This window comes from Ruditapes philippinarum, unplaced genomic scaffold, assembly GCF_026571515.1.
Source record: "Ruditapes philippinarum isolate M1 unplaced genomic scaffold, ASM2657151v2 ctg9351_1_1_1_1, whole genome shotgun sequence".
In the NCBI taxonomy this organism is placed as follows: domain Eukaryota; kingdom Metazoa; phylum Mollusca; class Bivalvia; order Venerida; family Veneridae; genus Ruditapes; species Ruditapes philippinarum.
Genome location: NW_026865633.1, coordinates 24,558 through 39,605, shown reverse-complemented (window position 1 = coordinate 39,605; position 15,048 = coordinate 24,558). Strand labels below are relative to the sequence as shown.

The following is a 15,048-nucleotide window of genomic DNA, read 5'->3' as shown; positions in this document are numbered from 1 at the left end:
TTAAGAACGTGGCGACTAAGATTTCGGAGTTTAAAAAAAGTATCAAAATTGAATAAAAAAGGAAGAAACAAGATAAAAAACACACAACGAACGAGTTATGTTCATTTATTTTGAAATTAAATACAAAGAATCTTTGGAAAAAAAGTGTCGTAAATAGGTAAAGATTTAAATTAAATACAACATTGACAGCCGAAACGTTCTATCGAATACAGTAGGAAAGCATACACTTCAACATAATTCATTTACTATAAATACCTTGTTTTGGGCAAATTATCTTTTGTTTTCTTGTCGTATGCAGGCTTGACATTCATTTTGTCTGACAGAAACATACGGTGTCTCAGTCAGAAGTACGTTAGTGTGACGTTGCGTTAAACGCCCTATCACCGTGATACCAGGAACACTTTCCGTTTTTTTTTTGTTACGGACGAAAATATATTCGATTGTTACTTTGAAATGTATATTTTGTGACATCTTGGAAATAAATGCACTGATATTGCTACATATATAAATGAAGTTTAAACAGAGACCAGGCATTTGATCGTTTTGGCTTTCCAAACATGACAGTCTTGACAACAGATATGCTCTAAAACATATACTGAACTTAATACGATAAATTTCATAATTTATGTTTCATTACGTTGTAATAAAAAAAAAATGCAACCAACGTTTGATATTCTTTGGATAAAGCACACCGATAAAGAGACTACTGCAGCACCGGAAGCGTTTGTTTTCATTGAACTGATTATATATTATGTTGTAATGTGATTCAATTACAAGGTACTAACAAGGGATATCATAATGATGCTTTAATCGAATGTAAACTTACGACAAATGAATGTACGTACTCGAAATGATTAATAAAAGACATAACAACGTATCAACGAGTGTTATTATTTATTATTTGTTCAAATGGTGCGACCACTGGTGCTTTTGTATTTGCCATTTCTTACTCCAAACACATCAATATTTCGAGCTGGCTTACAGTAAAGCTCAAATGCATACTCAACTTTTATGAATTCGATGTTCGACCCGGTAAAAAGTTTAGTTCAGAGATAGGTTAATTAATATGTCAGTGCTAACTTGCCGTTGCCGTAATATGTTGTTTCAATAACTCTTGAGGAATTTCCCTTTTCAAGAATTGGTATCCTTAAACCTCAAAAGGGGCAAAGGTGATCAAGTTTTCATTACCATTAAAATATTACGTTTTTAATGAAATGCATGATTTCTTTGATTTTATTGCACGTTAAATATTAGTTTTAATTTGTGTAGGAGTCAATCATATCACATTATGTACCGACTACCTATACATTTTTGTGTTATTTTCAGTCGAATATACACTCAGAGGCACATATAACCCGACACTGACATTTTTTCGGTATCGATTGGTCATTTGCTTACGGATTTTGTTCAAATTTGGACCATACCAAATTCAATATGTCTTACTTACTTCATAAAATTCTATTTACTATTAAATGCCAAAAAATAGAAAAAAAATATCAAAACAACAAGGCTACTGTTAAATGAAAAATCACAAAATGGCTGTAAAAATCGATACAAGATGAACAGTCTCTGAGTGGCACTAAATCTGTATGGTAACCTGTTCCAATACATTGTATGTCATCCCATGGCTATAACAATGTGTATACACCTCTGTCTCATGAAAATGATATAGTTTCTCATGAAGGTATATGAACACATCTGCGGATGTTTTCAAATTTTTAATTTTACCATTTCATAATAAATGTTGAATATTGCTTAAGCCGGTGCTAGGGGGCGTGGACGGTAACTTGCACTTTCCATTATCGTTCATTAACATGCTCAATCAAAGTGAGCCTGCAGCATTGTCGATTTCGTCGTTTTGTGCGTTCTTTAGGGATTTTTTTTATTTCTCTCTAATTTAGGGAATATTTCTCAATTCCTGAACAAAGGCTTGCTTTGAGAGGAACTACTGGTCGCTTTCTCACACGTCTGTTTAATTCATTTTTACAATTGAACTTAAGCAAGTCCTTAGTCAAGAAATGAGAAATATTCACCAAGCCTTCATGAGAAACTATGACACACAAAGTAGAGATTTAGTGCGATTCAGAGACTGTTAATTTTGTTACGATTTTTACTGCCAGTCTGTGATTTTTCATTTAAAAGTAGCATATTTGTTTTGTTATTTTTTTCTTTTGAGTGAATTGTTAATAAAATTCTAAGAAGGAAGAATGATATGTTGAATTTTGCATTGGTCCAAATTTGATCAAAATAATCCTTCAAGAAATGACCAATTCATACCAAATAAGGTCGGGTTATAAATGCCTCCGAGTGTATTTCACGCATATGGTCGAATATATTTATTCTTTGTTAAATATTCGATTTGAGATATACCTAAGAAAAACCACTTTCAAGTTTTTTTTTATTTTTAGCTCCTTTGAGAAACTAATGCATAAGATAAAACTTGTGGTCAATTTCAATATTATTCCTATGAAGTTGCCTCAAACTGATCATATGATAAGAAGGATGAGCTGTAGTTATAAGGATTTGCAGATAACGACTGGCGACGCCTGACATGCATCTTTCAAGCATAATAGAACAAACATCTGTCTACTTGAGGGGAGTTAAGCACAGGGGCAACAGACATTTGTTCAGAATAATTTGCCTCTCAGTCTGTTTCATAGACTCAGAGGCCTTCTTATTTGGTCAAGCACACTCACTGTTTCAGTAAATTTTAATCAACTGATAAAGACAACAAGAGATTGTTTCATTTAGGAAAATGTTTTCTTTATTTTTACATTTTTCATACTTTAGTATAAATTTAATTTAACAAGAGTATCTTTCTACAAAACAAAAGGTCAAAGACATTCAACAATTCAAACTATGATACATGTTTAATAAATGCATAACAACGTGCAGGGGAGGTGCATGAGCCATTTAATGACCAGTATATTAACATTACATGGAAATGGTGCGAAAAATAAAAATCTTACAAAAATTCACAAAATTTGTCATGACCAATACATGCTTAACAAAATATTCAATGAACCTTAATTAGGCCAAAAAATACATGGTTTGGGATTGATTTATAGGTACCATTGGAAGTTGACGGTTTGTTTAAGGTGGATTAATCAATGACACTTCTAAGTTACATACAACTATTCTTTAAACCCTTGCTATGTTTTAATGACAATGAAATCTTTTCGGCCAGATTAAAGGGCATTAATAATACCTTTTAAAAGATGCAATTTGGAGAGATTTTATATAAACATTTCAATAAAAGCCAATGCAGTCAACGTATACTATGAAAAAAAATATAAAAATCCATGTTCTCACGATTTAATACTCTACCTTTTGTGCCTCAAATTTACTACCTTAACAGAGTATACATGTATTATCTTCTACTCAACTGGAATGGATCCAACTACACAAATCATTCTTTTACCCATTGTAAAATTACATAAAGTTGGGGAAAAAAGATTTACTAGTTATCTGTTACTTTACTTCTAAATATCACAGACTCAACAAATTCTAACTGTATTTTCAAATTACATCCTTTTAAATAAATCCACATGCCTTAACATAAAAGGGGTTCCACTAATGATAATTTTACTCATTCTTATTTCCAATAATTAATAAATAAGGTGTAACAGTTTAAAAAAACATTCACACTTCATATGAAACAAGAATTTCAGAAACACCAATGGGTGAATGGATGCTTATGCTTATTTGGCAATGGTAAACGCATGGCCAGACTATTAGAAATAAGCTGGGATTTTTTTTTATTTTTAACCTCAGTGACCTTGACCCAATTTTATTTCTAACCTCAGTGACCTTGACCCAATTTTATTTTTAACCTCAGTGACCTTGACCAAATTTCATTTTTTAACCTCAGTGACCTTGACCTCTAATCTTGACCCAATTAACCTGACTATCTACTTAAAATGAGAGGTCCATGGAAGGAATTTACCAAGGTACTAACCAACACATAAAGCAACTTGGATATCTGCCAATAAATGAAAGTGGTATGAGGACAGGATGGAAAAGTTAAGCATGTTAGTTGTAATCAAATTTGATTCTTCAAAAAGACTTTTAGTTATAAATAATAAACCTGTTAAAATGTCAATATAGCCTAATATGATAGCTCTTTTGTGCCAATAATTTAATTTACAAAATACAACAGTGTTAAAAAAAGACTGCATTAATATCGTAATAAAACTATAATTTTTGTAAATAGCATTTTACTTAAGATTAAGAAATAACCACATTTGAAAATAACAGAGAATAAAAATACGTTTTTGGTTGCCAAATTCAGCGCCTAACTAAGAGGTTTCACTTGTCTTGTTTAAAAACAAAAAAACATTCCACTTACAAATTCAGTATTATTATTTCATTTCAACTTCATCTCATTCACCAGGACATGATCATTTCCATGGTTTATGGTTTGGTATATCATTTCAAGTTTGGTTTTCACAAAAAATATCCAAGATTTCTTAACAATATGCAAAAGTTGAGAAGTATTCAATCAATTTGTTGCCTTAAAATAGTAAATTTGCAAAAACGTAGTGCAAATATGAAGAACTTGTTACCACATTTCATAAACCAAATATGTACTAAGCAATCTGTAGAGTTCTACATCAAAGTATAGATATTAACATGTTAAGACAATAATATCTGTAACAGCAATGGATGTTCCAACATATATCTTTGGCAAAACTAAAATGTGCTCTCACTATGAGAAATAATCTATTTTTAGCATTTGTAACCTTGACCTTGGACAAACCACACTCACACAAACCTACCAAAATGTAGGTGACTATGTAAGGTAATCAACAAATGAAGTGTCTTAAAGGCATTCTAAGTGTGAGAGCAAGGCAGAAAAAGGTCAAACTGTTAACTACATGAATATGCTTCAATGAATAATTTTCAGATACAGTCAATTCTGTTTACAGAGAAGAGTCTTGAGAAAAGTGAGGAAGATCATAAGAAGGTGGTCTCCGAAATCAACATATTTCCCATTCTAGTTGTTTACAGTTGAAAATATTATAGTGAACTTTACTGACAAGTTATTTTTCACTATACTTAAGGTGGTCTTAAGAACAAGTTTAATTTTGTTAAGCATGTTAACAATTTCATGTATCAGCCAATTGTAACCCTGGCCCAAACACTGCCCTTATAGTGGGTGAAATTAGCCAAGACTGACCTTCTGTTACACACATTTCCAGGTAAATCCAGCGATTTTGATCAGGCACCAGTTAATTGTGCAGAGGCTTCTAATAGCAAGATCTTTACCAGGAGTTTGAGTCGCAGCCCCTGCTATTTCTCCCTCTCTGTTACCCTCTCTAATTTAAATAACTAACAGCTTACATTAATTTTCCAAATATACCATAATATTTACATAAACTTAAATAAGTCAATGTGAAATGTCTGATAAGAAAATCCATAAATATAGTTATAAACTAGAAATACTATAAAAAAATACAAACACACATAAAAATATCACATTTTGCTCAGGTCAATGATGTCACCAGATTTCAAGTGAAATGTCTTAGATATACAAGAAAAAAAATATAAACTTAACACACACTTACAATGTTGCAATGTATTTCCAATAATGGGCAACACACACCGAATTTGTATTTTTTTTCTTCAATTTATTTGCAACAATACATATGAAAAATTTAGTTGTAAATCATTCTGTACAGTGAATACAGCACCCTAAGAGGGATAAATCCTTTTTATATTAGGGAAGGGCCCCAATGGTGTTCCAATTAATTTTGGCCCTTCCTTTTGAATATTGTATTGAAATGTATACATACATTTGTATTTGTATATATATATATTTATATGTAATAAAATATTATACAAAATCCATTTTTATATAACTATTAATCTTGATATAGAGGCTATAAAAACTTTTGTGTTGGACTAGTGTTTAATGTGCCACAAATCATTAGAAATCCGAGTATGTGTCTCAACAAATATGGCATCTTAAATTTAAAATCTTGCCAGTACAGTGTTATAAATTATAACAGAAATAGTTTAGGAGTTTTAAACATACTTCTTCCCTAAAACCATAGAAGAAAAAAAGTTGAGCATATTTTTATATTCTAAATTTGATATACTTCTTTATAGTCAGCATCCACAGTCATTAATGACACAAAATTTTCTTCTTCCTTATTAAGGCATTTCAATAATTCTTTTCTTATTTGCCATTTATAAAACCAATATAGCAAGCAAAAAGTATCATCTTTTAAACAAGTAATTTTCCGTTATTTTTCTCGGCACAAAATATATATTTTAGACACAGACAGTATTGTGGGTGTGTGCTTTTTTCTGTGTATTTCTTCTCCTTTGTACAAATAACACAATGATAACATATTACTTTTATATAAATTTTATGCAAAAAAACTCCAAAATTTGGTTATCTTTTCCTTTGATTCTGAACACCCTTCAGTGTAAATTGTTTCACTACTGCACGCAGACTGTGTAAAAGATATACAAAATTGAACCTCCCTGAAACCCAAAACTATTATCATGCTTTATTTAAAATAATAATGACACACACAAATAAATTCCAAGAAGTTTGTTTTTCAAAAAGTAGAAAAAAGCAAGGTATGGTATAAGTGAGTATGAAAGTTACATTGGCCATTTCATGATAATTTTCGACAGATATTATATAAATAGGAAATATAGAAGAATACTGGGCAATAGAAAGCAATCAACCAAAAACAGATTTCTTTAAAGACAGCTCAAATCTGTGAAATAAGTTCATTTGAACACATTTTTGGTCAAATTTCTGCTTCCGGCCCACCCTACCAGCTTTTCTGGATAACTAACCAGTTATAACCAAATTCTCCACATGTGACTCAGTAAAATATGTATTCTAAGACTTTAAATGATAAATATATATTGCAATGATATGTATATCTATGGCTTGAAGCAGTAAAGTTTTATCTCCCAATTGTATTTCAATAATTTCACAGCAGTTAATTGATCCAACATTGTATAACCCCAACTTTTATCTTCAAACCCTAATTTTTATCATGACCCTAATTTTTATCAGATAAATCCTGAAAAGAAAAAACCTTATTTTTATTAGATTAATCCTAAATAATCTTATTTCTTATCACTTAAATTCTATTTAATTCTATTTTAATACCTAAAATTCAGTAAAAACCTTATTTTTTATCCATTGAAATCCTGAATAAAAAACTTTTTTTTTTCTTCATCATATATACCCAAAACTTTATCACGTAAATCATATATAACCCTTTTGTTTTATCTTAAAACCTATAGACCTAAATTTTTATCCTAAACTTAATTTTTTATCCCTAACATCACAAATAAACCTTATTTCACCCCTTAAATATAAGACCTAGCTTCTATCCCTTATACTCAATTTACATTTCACTGGATAAAGGAAGACTATGATTTTAAAATCTCAGTAAACTTGAAGTATTCTGGTCAGAAGTAACTTAATTTACATGTTATATATTCTTATTTCTTATCAACTTAATTGCAAAAAAAAAAGATATCATTCATTTTTTAATTATCATTTTGTGAATCAAATTGTTAATGTTATGTTGGATTTCCATTGTTAATTGAGTTTATAATATCAGTTGAAATAGTATCACAATGTTCTTATGTAATATCAACCCAAATCACCTGCATTAACACATTATATATATGTATACATATTTATAACAACATCTTTTAAAGTGAAATTATTCCAATCCAGGTGTAAAGGGACAGTGAAAAGGTAAATATAAAAATAACTTAAACATTTTGCCATGAATATGCTCAATTTTATATTTCACTATGAAAAATATAATCAATAATCCATGTGGCCAATGGAAATTATTTTTAAACTGTATTAGTAATGCTTAATTCTTATACAGAGTGGGGCAGTTGTTTTATAATTTACATAGCTTTTATATTGATCATTAAGATTTTTCATCATAAAGTATTGGTCAATGGCCATTACCAATCTTCTGAAAAATATAACTAATTAAACTTGACTTTTCAGCGAAAAAAATGAGCGTAATGTCACTTTGTATACAAGTAGTGTACCCATCTTTTAAACCTGTTCAATACCATTCTTTAATAATAACCAATAATAAACCAAGGTAAAAAATAATTTTCAAGATAGAAAAATACAACAAAATTTAGTGAGGGGCCTGATAATATGCATGTACAGGTAATTATACCAATAAAGGGTACATAACTCTTAGCACAAATCTGTAGAATGTTACAAAAATCACAATTGATAAGTGTTTTGATATTTTTTATTTGCATACATAATAATATGTATGCTATCTATAACGTCTTTCCAGTTAAGCAAAACAACAGAAACAAGCAAATTCGTTGAATTTATATCCCCCGCCGAGTACTGGTTATTACTAACACAACAACTGAAGACATAAGGCTTTATTTATATATTTATCATGGCATAAACAGTAATATTCTTTGAACTTGATAAATATTCAGGGCAATAACCGAGCCATAACTCTGTGTTAAATAGAAATATCTGGAAATGCCAATGAGATGTATGCATACTGCATAACTAATCAAGGGCCATAAATCTTAGTTATAAGTGTCTGACCGAAACAAGGCGACTATATGCACATCTCCTCTTCGTATCCCATAAAGTTTCATTGAATTCCAGCCAGTAGTTACAGAGAAGTAGCACGGAAACGATTATTGCTCTGGTTGTATACTGCATAAGTTATCAAGGGCCATAACTCAAAGTTAAAATGTCTGATCCAAACAAGGCTACGATATGCCCATCTCCTCTTTGTACTGAAGGTTCCAATAAAGCTTCATTAAATTCCAGCCAGTAGTTGCAGAGAAGTAGCGCAGAAACAAATATTTTTCTATATGCATACTGCATAACTAATCAAGGGCCATAACTCTGAGTTGAAATGTCTGACCCAAACAAAGCGACGATTTCGCGCATCTCCTCTTGTTATTGAAGGTTCCCATAAAGTTTCGTTGAATTCAAGCCAGTAGTTGCAGAGAAGTAGCGCGGAAACGATTTTTACTCTATATGCATACTGCATAACTAATCAAGTGCCATAACTCTGAGTTAAAGTATCGGACCGGAACAAGCCGACGATATGCGCATCCGCTCTTGATATTGAAGGTTCCAATAAAGTTTCATTGAATTCCAGCCAGTAGTTGCAGAGAAGTAGCGCGGGAAAAGATTTTTACTCTACATGCATACTGCATAACTAATCAAGGGCCATAACTTTGAGTTAAAGTGTCGGACCGGAACAAGCCGACGATATGCGCATCCCCTCTTGATATTGAAGGTTCCGATAAAGTTTTGTTGAATTCCAGCCAGTAGTTGCAGAGAAGTAGCGCGGAAACGATTTTTACTCTATATGAATACTGCATAACTAATCAAGGGCCATAACTCTGAGTTAAAGTGTCGGACCGGAACAAGTCGATGATATGCGCATTTCCTCTTGATATTGATGATTCCCATAAAGTTTCATTGAATTCCAGCCAGTAGTTGCAGAGAACTACTCCGGAAACGAAATTCGGACGGACGGATGGACGGACGGAAGGACTGACAACGCCAAAACTATATCCCCCTCCCGATTCCATCGGCGGGGGATAATAAACGTGTTGACAGAAAGGTGGAAACATTAAAAAACCTCCTTACTATTTTCTAGAATGATACTGTAAAATTCTTTAAAACTACATTTCTATTTCAAATGAAAATACATGGTTTGAAAAAAAAAGAATATTAATGTTTAATTAGAATATTAAGTCATCTGTTTCACAGTATTAATGGTATATTTATTTGCTGTGAGTACACAAGTTTATATCTCACTGTGTAGTGTATATATCGCTCACTGTGTAGGGAAAATTTCAAATATTACCACAGGCACATTGCACAAATGTAAATAAAGAAGAATGTCACACTTAAAAGCAGTAGATATATTCAGTATCTATGAAAAATATAACACAATACTTTTATTTGATTTTAATTTCATGCATTAACAAGTTAAGCCCAATGATAAATTAAAAGTGGTTAACTTATTACTGTACCTACCTAACGATGTGACAGAAAAAATTAACCTTGTAGTAATAAATTTCTGTTTCATAATATCAGGAAACTTTATTGCAATGAGAAATATAAATCATATCCCACTGATAAAAACACAGTATTTCAATAATGAGCAAGCGGAAATTAGGTATATATCCAACATATGAATATCTGGAGCCAAAAAAAGAAAAGAAAAGATAAACTGAAAGTCATTCATGTACACTTCACTTCTTTCTTTATCAATATAAATCAATATAAATCAAAATGTGAACATTATTGAAAGAAGAATTGATTGTCAATGTTTTGTTTCAGATTTTGTTTTTCAATAATGTATTCTGCCAGTCAGACAAGTATTTTTCGGTCAGTGTATTCAGAAAAACATGTGAGGTAGTTATTTTATTTTATTTAAAACAACTTTGTAGAAATTTTTTTCTTTTTCTTCATTAATGATGTATTATAATACTGGTATCTTTAAGGAAGCATGCCTCCAGAGTTACATTTCCTTTTATGAAAACTAAGAAAGACTACTAAATAATAACAACATTGTCAAATATACAATAAAATTAATTCAAAATAGCCTGGTGAATCCATGGTTTACAGGAATTATACATAACTTGTTAAAATTTGCCAAAATAAACTTTACAATATAACAAGTTAGTTACTGGGTAGAAACTGGTAATGAATAAAAAAAAAATGATTTCTAGAAAAGTAAGTTCAGCAATATGTTGTATTAAGCATGCAAAAAATCACATGAACTCTAAAAAATTTTACAATTCTGAAATATCTACATACTTTTATAAGGTATTTTTTCTTTTTTCTTTTAGAAACTTGGTTTTTCTCATCTGGAGGCATGCAGCTTTAAAAGTAAGCTTTAAAAGTAAAGTAAATTTGTGCATGAAAATGGGTATATTTAAAAAGTCTGAAGAATGTACATATATTGCTACATACATTAATCTTGAATTCTGGTCTCTCAAAAGAGCAAATAATATCCAATTGAGAATTAACTAAGAAGTACAGTGCTTTATTCCAATGTCAAATTGGGGTCAATACAGAATGTATTTTTTTCTTTCATAAACTATATAGTGATCCCTATATGTTGTCGCTAATCTGTAGCAGGTGACACAAAAACCTTTAAAGGGACTCTACTGAGGTTTAAAAGCCTAAAAACATAACATTTGAATTTCTTACATAAATGAGCTGGGGCACTTTAAACATAAATATATGCAAAGATAGTTAGGAAATATACTTTGAAATAAATTAAAAATCATATTTTTATGCTTTTCATAGCCCAATTTGAGTGAAAAGCGTTTAAACGCTTTTCATTTTGGGTCATTTTTTTACAATTTGAATAATTATTCTGGAAAAAACAAAGTGAGCGAATGATCTGAAATTTTGAACAAAGATTAGTGGTCTAAAGCTACATAAAATGGTACATTTATCTGGAAAAAATATTTTCAGTCCCATCATGTCATAAAACCTCAGTGGAGTCCCTTTAATGATTGTGACTCTTAAAATTCCATCTTATAAATAAACAGTATTATAACAAGAATTGTATACAAAAAATATCATAAACTTTTAATAAACTTATTACTAAACAGAGTCACTGGAGTAATGCACTTAAAATATTTTAACTTGGCCTATCAATATTAAAGATAAATATATTTAAAATACATTTGAGCCGCGTCATGACAAAACCAACATAATGGGTTTGCGACCAGCATGGATCCAGACCAGCCTGCACATCAGCGCAGCCTGATTAGGATCCATGCTGTTCGCTATCAGTTTCTCTACTTGTAATAGAGTTGGTAAGCGAACAGCATGGATCCTGATCAGACTGCGCGAATGCGCAGGCTGGTCTGGATCCATGCTGGTCGCAAACGCACTATGATGGTTTTGTCATGACACAGCTCATTTTTCCTTATGGAGACAGATACATGTATACATCGGAAAATTGTCAATTAAATGTAGTAATAATAAGTTACCAATTTACACTGCACAGATCTTTATATTAAATAGTTACTATTCATAACAGATAATTTAATAAATAGTAGGAGGGGGAGGGGAAGTGGGGGTGGGGGGACCTTTTAACATTACATTTACAGAATAGAATATACATGTATGGTAGGCATGACCAAGCTCTTAACGATATTATGTGCATATAAAACAATGACCACCAATCACAAGTCAAAACTACAACAAAGATGGCTGCCAGGTCAAAGGTCAAACATAAGTAAATAAAATCCATTTTATAATCTTAATACATAAACATTTTTTCAATAAACACCTTCACTATGAATCTGATATGTTCCTTTTATTGTTAATTAAATGTGGATTTGGAAATATTACTTGAACCATTCAACATGTTCTTAATTACAAATATTTAGAGAAAGTATGCCATTAAAGGATTTATTATGCTAATCATAATCAATATATTGTCACCTAAGTGCAGTTAAGATTTACCTTCTATTAAATTACATAAATAATTAACCCATTACTGCACTAATGTGACAATATACCAACTTACTTTTATTCATGAGTATGGGGCACATGTTTCCTAGCACATTAAAATAATCAACTTAAATAGAAAGGCTAGGAAGCTATCAAGCTAGCTTGCATAAAGTTGATGGTTTGACCCAGGTACCCCACTCGTGCCACAAATAAATGCTCAGAGGGGACTAGATGTCTTCCTTCACCAGTAAAGTAAGCGAGCTGCCTTATGACCTTTACAATTTTTGTTTGTTTGTTTGTTTGGGGTTTACGTCACACCGACACAGTATAGGTCATTTGGCAACGTTGCAGCTTTACTGGTGGAGGAAGACCTCAGGTGCCCTTCCGTGCATTATTTCAGGCACGAACGGGCACCTGAGTAGAACCACCGACGTTCCATAATTTACAATTTTTGAATGAACTTAAAAGTTGAATGACCCCCAGATGAGCAAACAAAATTTCAAAAAATCTATAATGGAAAGGTGGTGAAGTGCACAGATACAGTCATAAAACTGACAATCTATTTGATGCCTTACATGCTATATAAAATATATACGACAAAGTTTCATATTTTCATAACTAATGGGGTATGGGGGCTTTTAAAAATGTTTATTTTTACACAGTTTAGATTATTTGTAGTATAACAATAAATTCTTTATGCTTTTTTCCATCTACATGTACTTTGTCACTATTTTATACTGGTTTAAAATTACTTAACTCTGCTTTAGCATTTTAAAGGCAAACTATGCCTCAAAAATCCGTAATTTTAAATTCTTTAGAAATGCCAAACATGTGTTTAAAATGTTTTTATACTGGATTTAGAACATGTTAGATGTTTAACAAAATGAAGAAAGTAGTGTTGAATGTGCAGCAATATGTCATAAAGGCAGCAAGATGTAAATAAAGTAGTATTTTGACTTCCATACAAAAATACTAATTCACTATAATTATACCAATTGCTAATATAGCAATTGAAGCAGCAAATGTTAGTTCATCTTTATGGCAAATGAGTAATGTTTTGGAAACTGTAACAAGATACCAAAACTAAAAGTTTTTGAGAAATAAACATGATATTATATCTCAAGCAAAAAAGGCCTTAAAACACTTTCGAAATTTTGTTAAATTTTAGCACGAATCTGGAGCTGTGCAGCTTTAAAAACAAAATAGAAAAAAAATTCAAAGAAACAGAAAAGGAATTCACTCGTACATCCTTTAAACCAACATATATTTATTATGCAAATTGTGAACACCAAAATTAGGAGAGGTTAATTATGACTAAAGTATCCTTATATATAATTCCCATCAATTTTATATGTACATAACATTTTTTTTGACAAGAGTTTAGATGGAAAAAATATAAATTAACAAAAAAACTGTAAAAACAAAATTCTTAACATGGCCCTGACCATCTTAAACAAACTTCTAAATGGCTAGTCTGACAGAATATGATGTAAGTAAGTTTTTGAAATGTTTGACCTTTGATATGGCAGCCCGTCTCAGTCATAAAAATCACCGCAAGCTTTTTGAATATCAACAATACACTGTTATACACTGATACTAGCACAAGACAGGGTGATATCATCAGAATATGACATCATATTCTGATGACATCATCATAACTTGTGCACATCCTGTGCTATGAAATGAGCGAACTGGGTGAGTTTTGAGTAGGTTGGTCCGGCTGCTGTAAGTGAATTCCCTGCTTTTGTGCATCTTCACTAGTAATGAATAATGTATGTCCGTGTTGTTGTCCTCCAACCCCCATCTCCACTCCACCGAGGTTATTTTGGGTAACGAATGGAATTGTAATCGACACTGGCTGCATATTTAGTTTATTTATGGTGCCTGCCTTTTGAAGACTGCTATTTTTAACCTGTAACTGTGTCAGCTGATTTGGCAGCACCTGACTAGCGTTAGCACTTATCTGGCTGGTCAGAGTTGACGAACTTGGTGTCTGGAACGTGAAGTTTTGATTGTGGAGCTGGGCTCCAGTGAATATATGAGATGCCTGTTGGACGGTTCCCCGCGTCTGTTGAGGTAATGCAGACTGGGATATACCTTTAGGCTGGAACACAGTGTGGCGTTGTTGGGACATCAATATATCTTTGTCTGAAAATATTGAAGGTCAAAGTGTATGAAATGAACAAACAAGTTATTATTATAGCCATTTACAACTCTTAACCCTTTATAAACAATTTCTTAATCTTATTCCTATAAATGTAAACAGCAACAATGACTTGTATATGCCAAGTGATATATAAGAAATATATAGAACACTTGGCATGACTCTATGGTGGTAAAACAAATAATAGTTAAACTTCAATGTTTATGTCCTTTTCTGCTCCCGCTGCAAGGTCGGTATCTCGGACGCGGTCTTGTAAACATATGCTTGTTTATAAATAGATGAAATAAAAGTGCAAAATGACAATTTCCTATTTACACATCAAGGAAAGTTATTGTCACTAAACATGGAACTTCTGAATTATCTAAACTTGCTGCAAACAAGTAGCAGTCAAGCAAAAATTATA

General features: G+C 31.5%; 1 protein-coding gene across 1 annotated transcript in view; it reads right to left on the bottom strand.

The window, feature by feature from the left end:
• Nucleotides 1-2,738: 2,738 nt before the first annotated feature.
• LOC132729838 (mucin-3B-like) overlaps nucleotides 2,739-15,048 on the bottom strand; it is a 28,785-nt gene continuing 16,475 nt past the window's right edge. Inside the window, exon 11 of the mRNA XM_060715670.1 lies at nucleotides 2,739-14,629. Coding sequence (XP_060571653.1) covers nucleotides 14,157-14,629 — 473 coding nt within the window. The 3' untranslated portion in view covers nucleotides 2,739-14,156. The remainder of the gene's footprint in view (nucleotides 14,630-15,048) is intronic.